Raw genomic sequence first — 20296 nt, 5'->3', positions numbered from 1 at the left:
GAAACCAAATGCCAAATTCTTTTTATACATGATTAAAAACCTTGCTAATATATTGTTTATTTTAAAGTAATAGTAAGATTAGTTTACAAAACATGCATTGCAGTAAAATCCCTAAGAATTTAGTACAACTTAAAGAAAGTTCTAATGGAAGTGAGATGCAAGACTGGATTTTCATGTCAGATGCTCTAAATACGTCATAGAACAAAATGACCACTAAACATTTGGACCAGAAAACTTTAATGTCTCAATGAGGCATTGAACGTGTATTTTGTATTTTATTAGGAGCATTTAGAGTGTTTTAACTGCCACCATAATTTTTTTTTGTGCTCTATAGACTTCATCTGTGTTATGGCAGGGGGACTCCTTAGTGAATGTTATACAGTCTACTGCATACTTGAGGAGAAACAGGTGATGAAGTAACCATTGGTTTATTGCTGTCTCTCCCTTATCCTTTCAGGGTGCGCACCCTTGGTTGATGTCCGATCATTCACCAAAAAGTGTTTCTCCTCCTGCTGTCATGGCATGGTCCACTGTAAGTAGTTTATTAATTCCTTAATTTTGGGTCTTAATAAATGTTAATAGTGTGACATGAAGATACATATACAATGTACCTTGCATGTCACCTTGTCAACGAATGTTGCATACATGTCTTTGTGATCCGAGTAAGCTCTCAGTCCTGAATAGGTCAATGGAAAGACATTAGACAACCCTGGCCCTCCAGAGTAGACCTGGGGTTAGGTATGGTGCTAATTATCACTCAAACCTTTAAAATCCTCTCCTAAATGAAGAGTCCCCTAAATATGGCTGTTATGCACCTCATGACTTAATAAGGCCTTTAGAAAAAAGTATTCAAAGGAAAGTGATTAACTTGATGTTACATAGCTCTGTGCATACTCCACGCAAATTGCACAGAAAAAATTTACCCTAGATGTATCGTCCAATATGTTTTCAACCCTCAAGGAATACACACTGAAATGGTTTTAGTGGACATACATTGTACATTTACTTTTAAAAAGGTCTGCCACGACTCCTTTTAATAAGCATCTAACTTTAAGACTGACTAATGTTTGCCTAACGTTTCCCATCATTTGGTGATTAAAACTTAGTTTTGCTGTTGCTTGTACTACTCTAGGTAGAAGACATCTTGCGATCAAAGATCACAGATAACTGGAAGGCAATTGCATCAGCATACCTGGGTATTGATGGCGACAGAGACGGGTCTATTTCTCAGGATGAGCTGAAACAGCTTCTGGAGAGATACTGCCTCCCTGTTTCTGATGATCACTTTGATTTGTAAGTTCAAAAAAGGTTGATCTCAAATGTATTTAAAATATTTGTCAGTAATAATTACACATACTTGTAGTAAGTCTTGATTTCCGATTTTGATTCTTAGGATGTGGAGTCGCTGTGATGTGAATGCAGATGGAAGTGTTGATTTTCAAGAATTTCTTAGTAAATTGGTAGGTCAAAAATTTGAAGCACTACAATGATCTTTTGGTCCATACTCTGTAGCAAATTAAGTCAGCACCAAGCTACATGTACGTGTGTTTGTTTTTGCTTTCTTTTTTTTAAGATGAATGCATTCTTGCAGTCAAGATTTCTTTGCTTTTCCTTTTTAGGGTGTTGATATTATTGGAGGAGATATAAATGGTTTGAGCACAAGAATCCATGATGAAAATGAAGCAAAGGTTCAGTTCTTGAAAGAGGATCAAAATGCAAGGTACAGAGATCAACCTGGTTAAAAGTGTCTTACTCTCTCCACTTTTCTATCCCCAGTTTGGGATTTAAAAAAAATCCCACTGAACTGCAGAGAACATCGGTGAAAAGTCGCTTTTATCTGAGAGATTTGTTTTCCTGTATGGGAGGCACCTGGCTAATCCTGGAGAGTTGGTATTTATGATGATTCCATGGATGGCAACAAAAAAAGATATAAGAAATGAATAAATCATTTTATTTACCCTCAGTTTTTGAAGCTACATTGTTAGGCCTCTAGCATTAAACGCTAATGTTCTGAGCAATCAAATTGGAATTTGGAAATGTTGGTTTTTGAGGAGAGGGGAAATCTGGAGTACCTGGAAAGAAAAACCCTCGGAGCAGGGATGAGAACCAACAACAAACTCAACCCACATGATGCCAAGTCCGGGAATCGAACCCGGGCCACATTGGTGGGAGACAAGTGCTCTCACCACTGCACATGCCATCCCTGCTCCCCCAACAAGACAACAAAGTCATCAAAAGGTCTTTTAGTCCAGTTAACATACAGTAAAGAAATATACAGAGCTCAAAATGTCTTTCACTTTATTGTAATGGCATTCACCTTTTCACTTTCACTTTGTACTTTTAATTAATGTTTGAACAATGAGATAGCTAGTTTGGTCTATTTTTGCCTGATCTTTTTTTTTTCCCTATAGTCAAGTCAAAGTTAGAACTACAAATCAAACTCAAATGCACAATAGAAAGCGGTGAAGAATCCTAAACAGAAACCAAAAGGCTTATAGGATGAGGCTTCCTTGTTACAGTGGCTTGCAAACTAAGTTTTGCAATCTCCTTGACCACATAGCTTCTTGTATTTAACAGACAGGAGTTGGCAGAAGAAAGAGCTCTCAACTTAACAGGCCAAAAATCAGCCAATGAATGCATGGAAATCCTCAAGGTAACATTAAAATTTTGAATATCAGTATTTAGAGGTTTCTGCAGTGCTTTTTATCAAAACCTTTATTGAACTGAGATGTCTGTATAAATGCATTTAATTGTATGTGTTTCAGGAGTATATCTCTCAGAGGTCTCCAGACTTCAGGAAAACATTTGTCAAGTTTGATAGTGATGGAGATGGGAAAATTTCAAGAAAAGAATTTAGAATGGTATGTTTTCTTTGGACCAGTTTTCAACATATCTTTCAGTTCCTTACTAATGCATGGCTTAAAGCAAGGAGATGTCTTTTCTAGCGAACTCAAAGACAGGGTTCTATCATCTGCATAGATGTCAATATTGTATTAAGAAACACTGCTATGTCATCATTAGTAAGAGAAATGGTTAAGGATGGTCAAAGGATAGAGCCTTGTGGTAGCTCTTGCTCTTGCTGTAGTTTAATCTTCTTGTAATCTAATCTAGCTAATGTTGAATACAAATAAGTTTGTTGTATTTGTCGTTGCCTTGCTTAACGTAAAGCAGCTTGCTGGCTTGCTTGCAGGGGGTTAAAAAATGACCTGCTATTAGATCACCAAAATGTTTACGCAGTAGATTGTCTTTTCTCATCCTCTGATTTATTGTTGAAAACATGTTATTCTTTTTTCTTGTACATTTGCAGGTTTTAAATAGCCTTGGCTTATATATGACTGATGATCAATTTCGCATTCTAAGTGCCAGGTTAGTTTTCTTTAATATTTCTTTAACACACAAGTAAAAAGCTTGAATGGAAATCTGACGACTCGTTGGGTTAAACAAGGCACCCTTTTTTCCCATCTTTGGCCTGTAGACAGCTGCATTTACCGTAATCGTTAGATTTATGTGCAGGCTTATTGCTAATCTCATCTTTCGAGAATTAAAAACGTGATTTCTGGATTAAATTCTGGTGACCTAGTAATGACCAAAGCTCCAAGTTGCCAAGTAGTGATCTGAAATGATCGTATCACTGTTTCTTTTAAGGCTGGGATTTCACAAAGGAAAGCTCTCGTACATGGAATTCTTGGACAATTTCCAGGATCGCCGCTCATTTGGTGTGGGGGAGAAAGTGACTGAATACCCAAGTCACAGGTAAAGATTGCTTTGAATTTATAATTATCTGGCCATGTCTGTTGATTCAGACACGCCCTATCTACCTTCTAAACAACACCTCGCGGGAGGCAATTTCATTTTCTGTTACATTACACGGGTGCTACTTTGCTCACACACTTTGTTGTTAGCCCTGTTTGACAGGTCGTAACTTACATTTCTCACACTCATCTTGTTGTCTTTGCAGATACAACCTTCCAATGCCTCAGGAGGAGTCCATGACAGCGAATGCTGTCGAGGCAAGGCTGAGAACTAAACTCAGAGAGAGCTTTCAGGTAAGAAATGTCAACAACAGGTGATTGGGCAGTTCATAGATAGGTTGCAACAATGTGTTATGCGTATGTTTTCTGGTATTTCAACGAAGCATCTCTGCTCAAGGCGTTAACGTTATGTTGTACGCTTCGTTGTGCATTTTCGTCATGCAATATAAAAGGAAAATGAACTTATCCGTGGGTCTAAATAACTTTGAAAGAGGCAAATGGATAAGGGGGTTAGTTTCTAAAGAAACTGGGGTGTTGCTTCATTGGGTAGTAGAAACGAATGTTTGGTTTTTCAACAGAGTTGATTACTAAAGGTTAATTAGCCACCGTAGAGAGATTTGAGTGCTGACGTTTCGAGCGTTAGCCCTTTATCAGAGCGAATCCAATCTAACGAAGGGCTGACGCTCGAAACGTCAGCACTCGAATCACTTTACGGTGGCTAAATTACCTTTAGTTATCAACTTCGTTGATAAACCAAACATTAATTTTTAGTGACGTTTTGAAAGAGAAAAAAAATATAGACAGTTTTTTTTTTAAAACCTGGTAAATGAGAACCGAGCAGACTGTTAAAACTCTCCATCTAAGTTTTCGCTCAAACGACAAACTTGGGATAGATTACAAAATGCAAATTTTAAGTAGAGAAGAAAAATAACTTCAGAAAACGTCGTGCTTTACTAAACTAAGTATTTTTTTCTTTTCCATTTCCCTCGTTGTCAGTGAAAAATTAGTATAAATAATTTACGCAGATGTGTTGTTGTTATTGTTGTTTTTCAAGATGCTCAGACCTTTTCTCGATTTGTTTTCCTTTTTTCTCGTCTAGGATTTACGTGCAGCATTCCAGAAGATTGATTTTGACCGCAATGGCCTGGTAACTAGACCGGAATTTAGGCGGATATTGGACTCGTTCATGTTTATGTTGTCGGATGAGGAATTTGACAAACTCATGACAAACCTTAACATACAGAAAGGAGCTAAACTAAACTACAGAGAATTCCTCAAACGGTTTGAACACGTGGAGACTGTGGAGGAAGGCCATCCGTGGCTGTACTCCAATCACAGGTAATTAATGCGGCAAAGAAGACTTGCTTCTATTTTCTGTATTATAAAAAGTATCCGCACTGCAACTGCAATGATGGACGAAACTGTTAAGAAACTTTTAGCCGATTTTCAAATTCGACCGCTACAGTGATACTGATCGACAACTCAGCCCTGGCCCCCTCATCAATGTTGGTCCGCCGCTGAAATACAGGCCTGGGTCATCATCCGGCCTTCTCAAACTCATTAATAATTCAAAAGCCAAAGACAAAGAAAATCATGCACTGTGAAGTGATTGGATATCTGATGAAAAACTCCTCGTTTTTCTTAATTTCCCCTTCAAAATCAGTTTGTTTGAGGCGTAATATCAAACACTTGTCGCAGTGTTTCATGTAATATATCAAACACGAGACTCAGTGTTTCATCACATATCAAACACCGAGAAGAGAGTTGAAAATACCACTCGTAGCGGAGCATTTTTGACGAACTTCGAGGTTTTTGATATTGTGTTCTCAAACTCATTAATAATTCATGCAGTCAAAAGCCAATAAATGACCTCCATTTCGGTCAGGTGGATGAATCTTGATACCCCAATGAAACACCAGATGAAACACCACCAGGTTTTCATCTGAGATGAAACATGTTTTTCATCTGAGATCAAACATTTGCATTTTGATGAGATTAATTTCTTATTGTTTCATTTGAGAAGACATGTCAAAAACTCGGGCTTCGTGCTTTATCACGGGTTCCAAATACCTCGAAACAGATGAAAGCACTCGGCCTGCGGCCTCGTGCTTTCATCTGTTTCTCAGTATTTGGAACCCGTGATAAAGCACTCGCCCTCGTTTTTGACATATTACTTCAAAGCAACATTGAGTGAGGCGGAGGTGAGGGGAGAGTGAAGATTTGCTACCCTCAAGACAGTGTTTCCCTAAGGGAGATTGAAATATATGAACAAAAAATTCGCACCTTTCTTAACTAGTTTTGCCCACGATTGTAGAATGTCTAGAGAACATTTGGATAATTGAAATTTTCTCGCCGGAACCTGGAAAACCGCTGGAAAATTGTGTTCTTTCTTTGCACTCCTTGGATATGCCTTGCTGTTTTATCAGACGTTAGGTCAATAACAGAGCCGGTTTGCAGAAGAAGGGTTTTTTCGTCCGACTTCAAAGCTGCTACTGTTAGTTCAAGTCGTCTTAAAAATGAGCATTTTTGAGGTTCCAGGGTTGATAACCAGGGCGTGGTTGTTCGAAAGCCATTAACTAGGGATTTTGCCAAGGTCTCTGTTTCTCCTGTTCAAAAGCATATCTACCACCGTCAGAATACAGCGCAGAAGGAATCTCAAGGAACCGCAACGTTACGCTATAAGTAAAATTCAAAACTGATACAACAATCTGTCTCGTCTTATTTTCCGGCTAGCATGCGTATGTTATCTGCTTGCCAACATAAATGAATAGCGACCGAAATGCAAGCAAGCTAGCAATGGTAGGCAAAGCAGTTTTCCCTGAAATTTCCTGAGGGCGCCCCGCATAGAACTTTGCAGATGGACCGGTGATCGAATTTAACTTACCTTAATGATATTTAGCCACGAAGTGATTTGCTGTAACACGTTTCTTTAACTTTCTCATCCAGCTTCAACGAAACGCATGATCTGAACTACCTGACTGCGGAACAAGCGGACGATGTCATCAAACGAAAAGCTTGGGAACAAAACGAGGATGTAGCAAAAGCTTTCCTTGCTTTTGATAGCGATGGAAATGGAATTGTTACGAAGAAAGAACTCAGAAAAGTCCTGTATAAATTCCAGATCCCGCTCAACAAGGAGGAATTTAAGAAGTTATGGGACAAGTAAGTGATGAGCTCAGCTTCAAGGAGCTTCTCTAGTTTTCCTGTTCCGTTACTAAGAAAGAGAGTAGAGGATAACTTTTGAGATTGCTAACTGACGCCATGATTTGTGCATGTTGAAAGATAAGAGATTTGCTATATATAGGTAAATCGGCCACCGTAAAGAGATAAGCTGAGATACAAAAGTTGAGTTTTCGAGCGTTAGCCTTTTGTCAGACCTCATCCTCTCTTGCGAAGGGCAAACACCTAATCCAGTTTACCTTATCAACATGAATTTCAAACCAGCTATTAATTTTCTCTCCGCCATGCCCCTTAGTCTGTTTGGGAATTAAATTATCCGCATCATAGCGAAGTCGTCAACTTACCGTATAATTGCGTCACAATATGACATTTAGGTCCCATCTTATATTAGCTAAATCGCAGGTGAGCTAAGCCGTACCTTCGTATAAACAGTACATTTTCGTCTACTTCGCGGCTTAACTAAGCCGAAGCTTAATTTCTGTCGTAAAAAACCGCCCCATTATTAGAGAGATTTAGAATCACGTCGACAGCAAACGGCAGAGATGAACACGTGACCATGTTTACCCTGTATGTGCCGCTCGCTGTTTTCAGATTCTCACTGAAATTAAGTAGTTTTGCTTTAGCATCAAAGGGCAGAATTATTTTGTACCATTCTCATCCATGTACTGTTTTTTTAATTTTTATTTAACAAAACATAAACTCGAATCTCACGTTTGCCGTTTGCCGTAAACGAGATTGTAAATGTCTCTGTTATAGCAAAATAAAAGCGCCAAAGTTAAAGTTCAATATTTCTTTACGGTGAAGAAAATTTTATAAATTAAAAAGGGAAAAAACAACTACTTTTGATAGCAGGACTTTTTTGCATGGATTAATACAGGAGTTGAATCGCAAATTGTGTAATAATCTTTTGGTTTATTTCTTCTCTTTTTTTTTTTTTTTAGGTATGACACTGACGGTAATGGTTATGTGGATCACAAGGAGTTCCTGGCAAGATTAGGAGGAGAACTGGCGCCCGGTGACGTGCATGGACCCAGTACATTGATAGCAGAACAGAGTCAACAGGTTATGGAGAGCATGTACAGAAACCAACAGGTCTGTAATCTACTGCCACTGGTGCATTTACTTATAATTCTCAGCGTACGAAAACCCTAAAAACGCTCATAAAACACGTACAGAAACGTTCTAAGACCTTCTAACGTAGCATACACAATGCAATGACCAAATTCGCCAAAAGTATGGCTTTCTATCCCATTAGCATTGCCACAGAGTTTTTTACATCAGGCCGACTTTTGTCGGCTCACTCATCTTCTTTTTTTTAATTTGGCCAAATCGGCCAGATTAATCGGTACGTAAACACTTATTTATTCATTTATTATTTATTTATTTATTTATTTATTTATTTATTTATTTATTTATTCACCACGACATACATTCATTCATTCATTCTTAGTTGAGCTTAGAATTATTGTTGTAGAGACACGAGCTTAAAACTGTATTGGACATAATTATTACAGTGGCTCTGAATTCCCGATTGAAGGGATTTGTTGTGATCGTTCTGTGTATTCTTTGAATAAGGTCATTCCAATGCATTGTTATTGTTATGCAGTCGGATTACAAATAGAAGGGTCAGCTTATCTACTGGAAAAATGTTGTCTAACGGAATAACACCGAATTGCCAAACAAGTACCAAATAAATCGCAGAACGCTAATTGGGGAAACTTTCCAGGTCGAATTGGAATTTAGAAATGTTGGTTTTTGAGGAGAGGCGAAACCCGGAGTAACCGGAGAAAAACCTCTCAGAGCAAGGACGAGAACCAACAACAAACTAAACCCAGGTATGACACCGGGTCCAAGAATCGAACCCGAGCCGCATTGGTGGTAGGCGAGTGCTTTCACCAGTGCGCCATCCCTCCTCCCAATGCTATTCTCCTGAAGATTCACGAAGTTGGAAAACTGCTTTTGTAGAAGGCAGTGCTTACTAAGTACAGCTTGTCGATTCTAAGTAGTCAAGAATCATCAGGTTTATTTACTTCCTTGTTAGGACATGCACCTGGCTGCTACGTGGAATCAAGCTCATGCCGCTTCGTTCTTATCCGCACTCGAGGTTGAGCAGCGTTTGAGGTGAGTTTGGTTCACATGTGCACTTTTAAGCTGATAAAAATCTGCTTAGTAGCTCTCAGTGGTATTTAACAAGTCAAAAAACTAAAACTCAAGTAATTACAGCACCCATCACTAAGAAGTCAACTGTAAAGCCTTGTTTTGGCTTGATAGGCTGGCAGAAGCGTGCGCGCATGAGTTCATACAGATCCTCGCAAGCTCAAGGATTAAAATGTTTTGATTATCGTGCTTGCGCTCGCGGTTTAATCCCTTAAGCCCCATTTTCAAGATGCATATTCTCCTTACGTTCTATATATTTCTTATGGTGTCAGCTGGGAGAATTTCTCTCCGGTGTTCTCATTTGATTTCAGCTTCACTCATTTGCTCATTAATCTCCTCATCTCATTTTAGGGATCGTTTCCGTGATGGATATGAAAGTCTGAGGAAGGCATTTGAGACAGTTGACACCAACAGAGATGGCTACATATCCAGACAAGAACTTCAGAAAGTACTGTTTAATTTCCATTACTTCCTGGACGACGTACAGCTCAATATTCTCCTCGACAGGTCAGTATGAAACTTTGGTTAAGTCTACAAAATAGTAATGATTAATTCTGGAGGCGAGCCGCAATCAAGACTGCAGGGATAACGAGACGAGTAAGCAACGCAATAATCGGCAGCTAAAACAACCAATTTTTGTAGGTGGTTTGGTCAGTGTGCACACTTACGAAAACTTCTTTAGGAAAGTGAATCGCTCGTTGTACGTCTGAGAAATCTCGGCTGAACTTGTGAACTTTACTCTATTAAATTCAAAGAAAGGGTTCACCATCAAAAACAGAAATGGCTCTTTCTCGGTGTTACGATCACGAAGTTATGGGACGCATCCAAAACAGAACAGGTAATCAGGACTGATAAAAAAAGTTTCATGCATGCCTCTATAGTACATCATAGTAGTTTACAGTTTGTTTGTTTGTTGTTGTTGTTGATTTTTTTTTTATTATTTTACTGGCAAAATGGCAGTACAGGAAAACGCTTGAGTGCACTTTTGGCGCGAACATCGAAAAAAAGGCATCTAGTAGACAATTAAAATTGCTATTGCCAGCTATTTTAATAAATTCTCTACCTCAATTTATTGATAGAGTTTTAACAAACGATTTATTTCTATAAAAAATTAACAAGTTTAAATCGGAACGAACTTTTGAAACATCCTGTACAACTACAACTGTACATGTATTTTGCTTGACACTATCCTTGTTGTATTATCCAGGTGTGGTCTCTCCCATAAAAACAAGCTGTCGTACGAGAAATTTCTCAGTGCGTTCCAGGATCACAGGCATTCAGGATACGGCCGCGTCACTCTGGACACACCAGGCAAAGTTGTTACCCCTGTTGTGTTTGAGAGACGCGAGCATCTCTCCCCAGATGCAGCCATTAACAGGCTGAGAAACAAAATCATCGAGAATCCTGAAACCATTCAAAGGGTAAGCAATAATAGGCCGGACCTTCAGAGCAGAGTACAAGTATGACTTTCAAATTTCAATTCAGTGGCATCCCCAGAACTCTCGCTCCTTCCCGTTGTTTACCAGCAGGGATCTTTAGCAACGACGAGGGCAACGGCAATGAAGACGTCACCTGAAAATATATCTTTATTTCATTTGTGCTACTTCGCAATTATTTCAACTCGCTCAACTTTTACAAAAGTGGCAAACTATCCAGGAACCAAATTGGTAGGAGTGGCGTACAAACTGAGAAAGAAAATGAAAAATTCGCCGTCGTGCGTTTACGTTCTCCAAAAAACCTTAAATGTGGTCATTTCTCGATGTTGTTTTGTAAAGGACGGTAAAGAAATGTACCAAAATGTAAAACGCACGTGCAGAGCGATTGTTTTTGCTCATTAAACCTATTGTTTTGCGGCGTCGCAGTCGTCGTTGTTTAAGCTTCCTAATAAGACCCCTAGAAACAAGATTTGTATGACAAGCGGTTATCTAAACCACGCAAACCAGATTTGAAAGTCGTACTCGTGCTCAATCTCGTACTCGTAGCCTAAATCTGAAGGTTCGTAATATTATGTAATGAACTGAATACTCCAAGCTAAATGCTTCAGTGGTGGTCACCCTTCCTGTGTATAGGTTTTCCTGTACAACAAACGCTCCTCTGCATCGTCCCTCCCCACCCAGGTGAAAAACTGGCATCAGTTGAACGTGATAGACTTAATTGTCTGTTAGACTTGCGAGCAGTCTCTTTACATATGTAACCTTTATTTTACTTTGGAGTTAGGTTAGCGCGCTCGATGGGTTTGCATAATTTCTATATTTCCGTTCGCGTTGAGGATCTGATGAAGTTCTAAAAGAGTCTTACCAAACTGCGTTTACAGAAGGGTAATGGTGTGAAACGGAAATTTCTGGAGAAACCTTACGAGATCATCTCATGGTTTGGGAAGTCGGGGTAAAAAACCCAGAGAACTTCGTTTCATTCGTCCATTCCTACTTTGGCACAAGTTCTTCAGCCGTTGTTTGATGACGTTGTTTGGTTTGGGCGGAAAACTCTTGCGTGGAACGCGCTTGTTTTGCAGCAAAGAAAGGTTAACTGGAAAGTGCTATCCCATTTCCAACAAATTTTCTTAGAATTCCAAAGCGGGACGTTTGTCTAATGGAAGAGACCCAGGCTAGCAAGAAGGTGGTAGAATTGAGGAATCGTAGTACCACTCTGTGGTTTACGTTCACCAATTATAAACCCTGTAGCAGCTTAGCGAAATTTTGGTTTAAACATTTATACTGTTGCTTACATCTCCAGGCTTTTGCTGCGTTTGACCGCGAAGGAATGGGACTGGTTTCTAAAGAAGATTTGCATCAGATAATCAACGCGTTCTGCTTTGTGATGTCTGATAAACAGTTTCAGGTAAACCATTGCTTATAGTAGCTAACTATAGACGACGTTTGCCTTAAGGACGGGAGTTGGAGCCCAGTTAGAAGTTTAAAACAGAAGGAAAGACCAGCAAACACGGACGCGAACTATTTTTCGAAATTTTAATTATGGTTCCCTTTCTCACGAGAGAACCTCTCCAAGCAAACACACAAAATTACAGGAAGTATGATCGCCTAGGAGAGGTCTCAATTACGGTGCTGAAATTTGACTTAAAGGAGAAAATTTGGTGTTGTGGACAAGCAATTGCCTACCTGTTGTTTAAAAGCCGATTAACGCTAATCCACGATTAAAAGTTAACCGAGGTTTTCATCTCGCTCATTAAAAATGATTTTGGAAGCTAATTTTTAAAAGCTAATGATAAAGAAACGCCTAAGTCAAAACAGAGGGACAAAAATCTTACGAAAGAATCTTTACTTACTAGTAATTAAACTTGAATCAGAGTTCACGTTAATCCAGGATTAGCTTAATCGGGCTTTGAACACACAGGGCCCAGATCTCTTACCAGAGTTAGTCTATTAGGAGGTTTGACTGCACGCCTTCACGAAGCACAAGCACTAGGAAAACAGTTTTTTTCTTGTAATATTATCCCTACTAAAAATTTATGCGAGACAAGCATAAATAGCACGAGGTAATCAAACTTGTGCGTTTTTCTTGAGCGTAAACCTACGCTATGTTGCGTTAGGTAGGGTTACAAGAACCTGTCCTTTTGTTCTCCTTATGTGCCAGTGTTTATGGGTAGGCTTCTGTTTATGCTTGTGCTTAAAGGGTTACTGCCATAGCGATTTTGCTGTATTTTGGTCCAAGCTGCTCAAATATTTGACGAAAAGCCTTTTTGCTAACAAGAAATTGCTCTTAGAACACCAGGAAGAAATATTAGGGGATTTCTCCAAGGAAAACTAACTATGATGATCAGGTTTTAGTGACTTCTCTAAAATACACAAGAACAACTTGGAAAAATTGACCAATTTTTTTCAAGTTGCAATCCATTTTCATCCTAGCAATCCGCAGCCAAACATAATTAAAACGTGTTTCTGTGCACTAATAGGGTTATTGTTAATAAAACTGAACCATTATTTTAACGATTCCACCGATTCAACTATGTTTTTTGGCCATTCAAAGTGACAGTTAAATAGGTGACGCTGCCCTTTTAATTTGTTTAATCCTTATGTGACAACACTCGACAGTTCGATTGAAGTTTTTTACTCGCGTGTCCGTGCCGCTGTCATCTGTGTTTGCGTAAAGGCCAAACTGTTGATCTTGTCAGAATTTGAATAAACGCTTTGTTTTTTTCACAGGCACTGTTGAAGAAAGTAAACGTCGGCGAAGGAGGCTTGATATCCTGTGAAGATTTTTTAAAGAGCTTTCAAAAATCAGACGCTGAGGTAAAAAGCTTCAATTTCTCAGTTTTATTTGTAAAATTTTAAGACACTTTGGATGCCGTCAAGGCAAAACACTGTCCGAACGTGCCTGCTATGTTCTTTGTGAGTTTTGTTTATTTTTGGTTAAACGTTATTAATAATAATAATACGCGGTAAAGCGTTATAAATCTGGTAGGATTATTCGAGAAGAAAGCCTTCGCTCCACTCAACGAAATTCCCCTTGCTCTACCTTCCGTACCTTGAACTCCGCACTATGAAACCTTAAGAGAGCGGGCCGAGATCTTTGTGAAGTATTCTTACAGTGCCTTCTTCAAAGCAGTCGTAATTTGAAAGCCGGTCGTAATTCTTATTGTATTCGCACACGCAAAGGCGATAGATTTCTAGCCTGTCAACAGTCGCTTGTTTTTGGTCGTTAACAGCTCAAAGAGAAGCGAAACCTTAGTGTTCAAACGCGAGGTGTAAGGCTTTGCGCGGTTTTTCTATGACGTGCGGCACGTTACAACTGTCAATATTTTGGCTTGTCTCACCTGCGGGTTTAAGTCGCTTGAAAACAGCAAAGTAAACCATTCAAACTCATGTTGACAGTAACGAGTTGAACAGGAGTTCACGAACACGTAAGGTTACGCATCTGACCACAATAGAACTAGTCTCTAGTTCTTCACTGGGCCAGGGCTCGCCAACTGTTTGAGGTTGTGAAACTCACATTTGATGTGTGACGGTTAGGTAAACACGAGCTGTTTACTTCAAACGCGAAAGAGAAGTAGCATAGAAAGTATTGTCGTCAAACTCGAATTTAAGCGGTAGCTTAAAGGTTCTGAAAGTTTCTAGTGTGAAGGAACAGGTTTCCCAAGGGTCGTTGTTGTTGTTGTTTGAGTTTGACTTACCAACTTAATTTTACCATGTTAATATGCATTATAATATAAAGGCATCGTCACATGACATTTTAAAGTTTGCAAAGTCACGTTAGCAGAATACAAGCTGGTCTTCAGAAGAATAATTGGCAAACATTGAACCTCACAGCACGTTCTGTTTCGTTCCTAGGCCAGTCGCAAGTGGCTGGAGAGTTTGTATCCCTCATCCGATAAACGTCAAAGAACCGCTGATTACGTCAGTAAGCGAACGCGTGGAATGACTGACGCCGAGGTGCAAAAGAAAGTTCGAGAAGTTGTAGTGGCGAGGTTTTACAGCCTAGCAAAGGTGAATATATCTTCCATCTTTGTTGCATCCTAGTAATGTCACATCTTAGAGTGGATTTTCTTTGCAATCTGGTTTGTAGTCTGTCACCAGTGATGAGATTAACGTAAGTTACCTTGTCCTTACTGAAAGCTCAACGTAAACCGCAGTGAAACAAGAGAACATCACTTTAAACAAGGACCCGCACTATAAAAAGATAGCTTCTCCCTCCTTTGTCACACAGTCATCGCTTCAACGTCACATTAGGGATGACGAATATAGTGAGCAAGTAGGAAGTCAAAGTTGTGGAATCGGTATTTCAAGCAATAAAGCCAAACGTGTCTTGAAAAAATAACCTTAGCTGTTGAAAGAATATCTTGGACATAATATATTGCAGTTGAGCCGCAAAAACAAATTAGCAATTCTCTAGCTTTATTCACAAGGCAAATACGTATACGAATTTCAAATTTATTCTGTCAATATTCTATTGTATCTTGTCGCACCGAGTCTGCGATGTTCACAGCTCAGTGTCTACAATAAAATGACTGGCGGCTTGACCAGGTCGAGGTTCCTTTTATAGTGCGAGTCCGTGTTTAAGAGTTTTTAAAATAATATCTTGCTCATGCAACTACAAATTTATTATTGTTTGTTGTTCCCAGTCATTCACGGACAAAGACATTCATCATACTGGAACAATTAGCGCCAGTTCACTCCACGAAATACTCAACGAGCATGCGTTCCGTATGACCAGCGATCAGTTCAGCCTTATTTGGAATCAGCTTCCCAAGAATTCAGAAGGCAAAGTGGATTACAGGGATTTCCTTAAAATGTTTTCTTCGCGAGCTGATGTGTCGCGAGCCGCGTCAACAACACCACCTCAGTCACGCGACAGAGGGGTAAGGCAAATAATACCCTAAAGTCCCAAATAGGCACCCATTCTGTTGCGATACTTTTACGCTTCTACTACCACAAAAATGTGTTGAAGTTTTAGTATCAAATATCCCAGTAATTATAAGCCCTCTGCTCAGCTCAAGCATGCCTATGAGCCTTCGATTAAATTTAGATGGTGAAAATGGTCTATTTCCTATTATGTCCTGACTATTACCGGTTGCATGTTCCAATATCGTTTGTTTTTACTTTGACGTCCTTCAACGCGGAATAACTCGCACGGCACAGGCACACACAAAAAATAATAATTCTATCTCCATTTCTTCTTAAGATGATAAATCCTCCCCCTTCCCCCCAATAGTAAACCAATAGTAACCGTCAAAAAAATGTATCAAAGAGAAGTTTTTAATGCTCAGAAGAAAAGAAAGCGCCTTGGCATTTTACACAGTCCTTCGTTTGGTGAGACCGCTTCTCTGTTTCAGGCTTCATACGAGCCCGCAGTGTCGCCTGTACGCTTACCTGTCAGAATCCCATCAGCCGAGTTTGTGACTCCGCCTCCATCAGCCAGTGACGTGGAAAGAAAAATAAAAGATGGGGTGAGTTCTCATAATGAATATATATTTGTAGTTTGAGTAAGGTGTACCTAGACAGTTGTTTTCTGTTTTTTGTTTAATTGCCCCTGGGAATAGCCGTAGATCCGTAATTGTGCATTTTTTCCTGTTATTTAGATTTGTCGTCGCTGGCAGCACATCCAGAAATCCTTCAGAAACATCGACAGTAGAAACAAGGGAATAGTGAGTTTTGAACAACTCAAAGGTGAGTTGGGACGTCCTTTCAATCTTTTATCCAGCAAATGTGTTTGCTTGCTATGATTGGTTAAAATACGTCACGTGACGCAATATGCCTTAACTCAAACTGGGAAATTTCAGATGATATTCCTCAAGAAATTTCCCCCAATATCAACAGGCGTATTTCTCCTTGCTGTTCCCCGAATACATGTACCAGTATTTGTTATGTTTTATGTTGGGAAAATTTGTTGAAAAATCGATAAATTTCATCCTTGGTGACCGTTTCATTGATTCTCATGATCTGATTGTTTGACCAGGCCGTGATATTATAGAGAGAAATAAGATACTGATCACTATTGGGTTCGCTGTAGTGCGACAGAGGGCGTTATTTGACAACATCAATATGGCAGAACGTTTTGCTGTTGGAACGTGCCCTCTTTCGTTCCAACAGCAAAACGCTCTGCCATATTGATGTTGTCAAATAACGCCCTCTGTCGCACTACAGCGAACCCAATAGTGATCGGTATCTTATTTCTCCCTACAATATCACTGCCTGGTCAAACAATCTGGAACTGTTAAGGCTGATTTACACCTTCCAATTTATCGGCCTGATTAGTAGGTTCAATCGCATGCGCCAAATTACACAGTAATACAAACAATTAACAATTATTGGACGAGGTTGAGCAGAATATCGTGATTTGTCAGTGGCGAGCATTCACTGACAAATCACGATCTTTTGCGATAACCGAGTTCAATAATTGTCTCATCATTCGATCACCGAGTTTTTTAAATCACTCTCTGACAGCTCAGGGAAGCGATCTGCTATTTTCACACGAGCGTGATTTCAATTACGTATGAGTAGAATATTATTTGCAGCAGTTGTACAGTATTGCGCATGAGCAAGCCATTATTTGTAGGTAGTTATTTGCAGGTCACGTGGTTTGCTCTCGGCTAATGAGAAAGGAGAAAAAATACATCGAATGATAATAACCGTTGTTTGGCTGTGAGAATAATCATGAAATATCATTTTGTCCTAGCAGTTTGCAGGATGTTTGCCCCATGAACCTAGTTTAATGGCCTTAGTTGAGTCTCTTGTAGCTCAGTGGTAGAGCATCCGAACTAGTAATCGGAAGGTCTTAGGTTGGACTCCTGATAGGAGCACTCGGATTTCTTTTTTCCTAGTATGCCTGTGTCACTTTCTGGAATAATACATCATTCTCATTCATTTACCAGGCTGGAAATATACCATCACATTTATTTCATTTACCACACGTTCGACATTTAAATCCTAGCAGTATGCAGGATGTTTGTCCCACGAACCTAGTTTAATGGCCTTAGCTCCCATGAGTCTCCTGTAGCTCAGTGGTAGAGCATCCGAACTAGTAATCGGAAGGTCTTAGGTTCGACTCCTGATTGGAGCAATCGGATTTCCTTTATCCGAGTATGCCTGTGTCACTGACTGAATAACACATCATTCTCATTGTTTTGTCACTGGACATTATTTGCTCCTCAAGGCTCTCAGTTTTCCTCGAGCCTCCCTCTCTGAAAACGTCTTCGCTTCTCGGAACAGATATGTCTGCGGACAAAATCCGTGCATGTTTTAGCACCAGACGATAGTTATTGTTGATATATCATTATCTCAAATGTGCTGATATTTAGTGGTATTTAGTGGTGCTCTTGTCGAGTTGGACTTCCAGTTTATTTTAAAAGAACCTTTGCTTTGTTTTTCATCAGATATTTTGTGGAAGCATGATATTGAGCTCACCCCAAACGAGCTTTTGTCTTTGTGGAAGAAACACAGCAGTGAAGAAAAAGGAGGGTAAGGTTGAAGCATTCCATGTACGGTACTCTCACTATCGAGAACTTCACAGTGAATTTGAATAACTCACCGGTTCAATCCGTTTCTACAAGATATGTTTCTTACTTTCGAGTTCGAAAGAGTTAGTTGGTAAATGAGCATTTTTTTTTTTCTGGGAGGGGAGGGGGGTGTAATCTGTATAATGGACCATACGGGGAAGCTCCGCCCGAGGGTATACCTTTTTCAGGCTGTAGGGATATTAAAGGGTAAGGATTTCACGAACTGAGGTTTGGACAAGGGCAGGGAAAGCTGTCATTAGGGTATTTTTAAAAAGGCTCTTTCAAAATATCTCGAACAGACGAACCGAAAAGAGACGCAGTGTTTCTACTATAGGTATGTGAAAGGGCTACCTTTTCTGTCCAAAATGGTATATAAAAAGATGAGGGTTTGGACCGCGGGGTCAGTGGGGCCTCCCCATATAAACTTCTTTATATTGGCCTTCGTAAGGTTTCTAGATTAGTGAAATGCCTGGCTTTCATGTCTTTAAGAACAATCGCCTTGATGCTATTGTAACCTTGCGTGTTGCATTAAACAAGCATTTTTCTTTCTTCCTTTAGAGTTGTGTACAAAGATTTCATGCGGCACTTTGTGTTGAATATGAAGTCTCAAGATAGTAACTCTTTTGCGAGGCCCAAGCTACAGCCAACCAGAATGCCGGTAAGACGGAAATGACAAGTTTGAATTTCACTACACGCTGCCCGAAGGCATAATACCTAAACGTGTGTTTATATAGAGTATCGTTCTTATCTTTCTTATCCTTCTTGGGATAGTACAGGATAAAATTGCAATTCTTCATCTGACTGGAATGTAATTTGAATCCTTGTAGCGTCCTGCGAAGGGAACACGATCGACTCGTTTTGAATATGTTGATTACATTACATTTTTTATCTGTTCTTTGAACAACCGGGGCCTGTTCTCTAGAATCCATTCCCGCTGCTGAAAAATCCATACTCGTTTATCAGATTTTCAGACCAAAATGGTTAAAACTTCTGACCCAAAGCGGATCCGCACGTACCTAAAAGGGAGTATGCTCCCCCCCCCCCCCCCCCCGAAGGGGTTTTATTAGAAAAAAATCATAATTTATCACAATTTTCTTGGATGGCGACAAATATTTATATCGCCTTTTTTCGGGATCGCTGCTCCGAACTTTACGGTATAAATGACATTGGACTTTTGAGCGTGAGTGAAATTATAAGACGTATTGTTCTTACAACAGCTCCACAAATCAATGTCAACAGGATCCCCAGGTCTTAAATTTCAATATGATTGACTAGTTGCGTTTTGTTACAGACCAGCCCAGGGGTAATGAGTGATAGGCTGATTGAACTGATGGCCACTATCCGAGCCCCAGTGCGGCGCGACTGGAAGGAGATGAGGAGAGCATTCAGGGTAAGACAAGTCACATTATCGCCTGAAATTGTTCCCTTGGGAAACTTGAAATTTAGTTCTAATGGGCCATTTTACAATTGTGTGCTTAGTGACCTGGCCTTGGATTGGAAGCGAGGCTGGGTTGACCTTGCTTTGATAGAAACCTCACTGCTTTTCATATGTAGATGCAAACTAGTTAGCATAAGAACGGCATGATCTACATATGAGAAGCAGTGAGGTTTGTATCAAAACAAGGTCACTCCCAGCCTCACTTACAACCAAGGCCAGGTCACTAAGCACAAAACTAAAAAATGAGTTCTTGTAGGTGTTTGGTTTTGTTCAAAAATTTCCGTCTTAGGCTAGACTCCAAACTTGTGTAGTCAGTCTTTCAGTTCAGTTTTTCGTTTGTTCGTTCGTTCATTCATTGTTTTTTTTTTTCTGCAGGCCTTGGATAAAAGCGGCTCTGGTACTTGCTCGCTTATTGAGTTCAGGCAGATGATGAGGAAATTCAAGATTGACTTAAACGAAGAAGAGTTCTTCCACTTGTTTTCGTTTTACGATAAGAACATAACGGGAAAAATTTCTTACAACGATTTCCTCCGAGCCCATTTAGAGTGAAACTGTTTTCTCTTGTGGGGTGCTTTGCCTGATGCATGAACTTTGAATGCTTAGAGAAACATGTCCATGGATGGATGTAAAAATCGAAGGTCCTCTGCGGTATATTATCTCCCGTTATTTTTAAACGTTGTATATAAAAGTAAAAGAATCACTTGTAAAGGATACATAAGGCTCGTTTTGTTATTTTATTGGATTGATCTGTGGGTGATGAAAAGACACTGTAAATCTCTTTGAAGTAAGTGTTTGTAAATTAAAGGAAAATGCTGTAAA

General features: G+C 39.6%; 1 protein-coding gene across 2 annotated transcripts in view; it reads left to right on the top strand.

The window, feature by feature from the left end:
- LOC146470311 (EF-hand calcium-binding domain-containing protein 6-like) overlaps positions 1-20296 on the top strand; it is a 29974-nt gene extending 9678 nt beyond the window's left edge. For both annotated transcript variants that reach the window (XM_085122369.1, XM_085122370.1), the window contains 25 exons: positions 458-532; positions 1133-1293; positions 1394-1460; positions 1620-1720; positions 2578-2653; positions 2766-2861; positions 3308-3366; positions 3646-3753; positions 3959-4046; positions 4852-5090; positions 6699-6914; positions 7874-8024; positions 8974-9053; positions 9441-9596; positions 10297-10510; positions 11823-11927; positions 13250-13336; positions 14375-14530; positions 15166-15402; positions 15877-15990; positions 16123-16210; positions 17917-18001; positions 18598-18697; positions 19331-19429; positions 19853-20296. In XM_085122369.1, the coding sequence (XP_084978495.1) occupies positions 458-532; positions 1133-1293; positions 1394-1460; positions 1620-1720; positions 2578-2653; positions 2766-2861; positions 3308-3366; positions 3646-3753; positions 3959-4046; positions 4852-5090; positions 6699-6914; positions 7874-8024; positions 8974-9053; positions 9441-9596; positions 10297-10510; positions 11823-11927; positions 13250-13336; positions 14375-14530; positions 15166-15402; positions 15877-15990; positions 16123-16210; positions 17917-18001; positions 18598-18697; positions 19331-19429; positions 19853-20026 (3132 nt within the window). In that variant the 3' untranslated portion in view covers positions 20027-20296. The remainder of the gene's footprint in view (positions 1-457; positions 533-1132; positions 1294-1393; positions 1461-1619; positions 1721-2577; positions 2654-2765; positions 2862-3307; positions 3367-3645; positions 3754-3958; positions 4047-4851; positions 5091-6698; positions 6915-7873; positions 8025-8973; positions 9054-9440; positions 9597-10296; positions 10511-11822; positions 11928-13249; positions 13337-14374; positions 14531-15165; positions 15403-15876; positions 15991-16122; positions 16211-17916; positions 18002-18597; positions 18698-19330; positions 19430-19852) is intronic.

The sequence above is a fragment of the Pavona decussata genome, unplaced genomic scaffold, assembly GCF_977016875.1.
Source record: "Pavona decussata unplaced genomic scaffold, jaPavDecu1.1 SCAFFOLD_114, whole genome shotgun sequence".
Lineage (NCBI taxonomy): Eukaryota > Metazoa > Cnidaria > Anthozoa > Scleractinia > Agariciidae > Pavona > Pavona decussata.
This window is presented reverse-complemented; position numbering and strand designations above follow the sequence as displayed.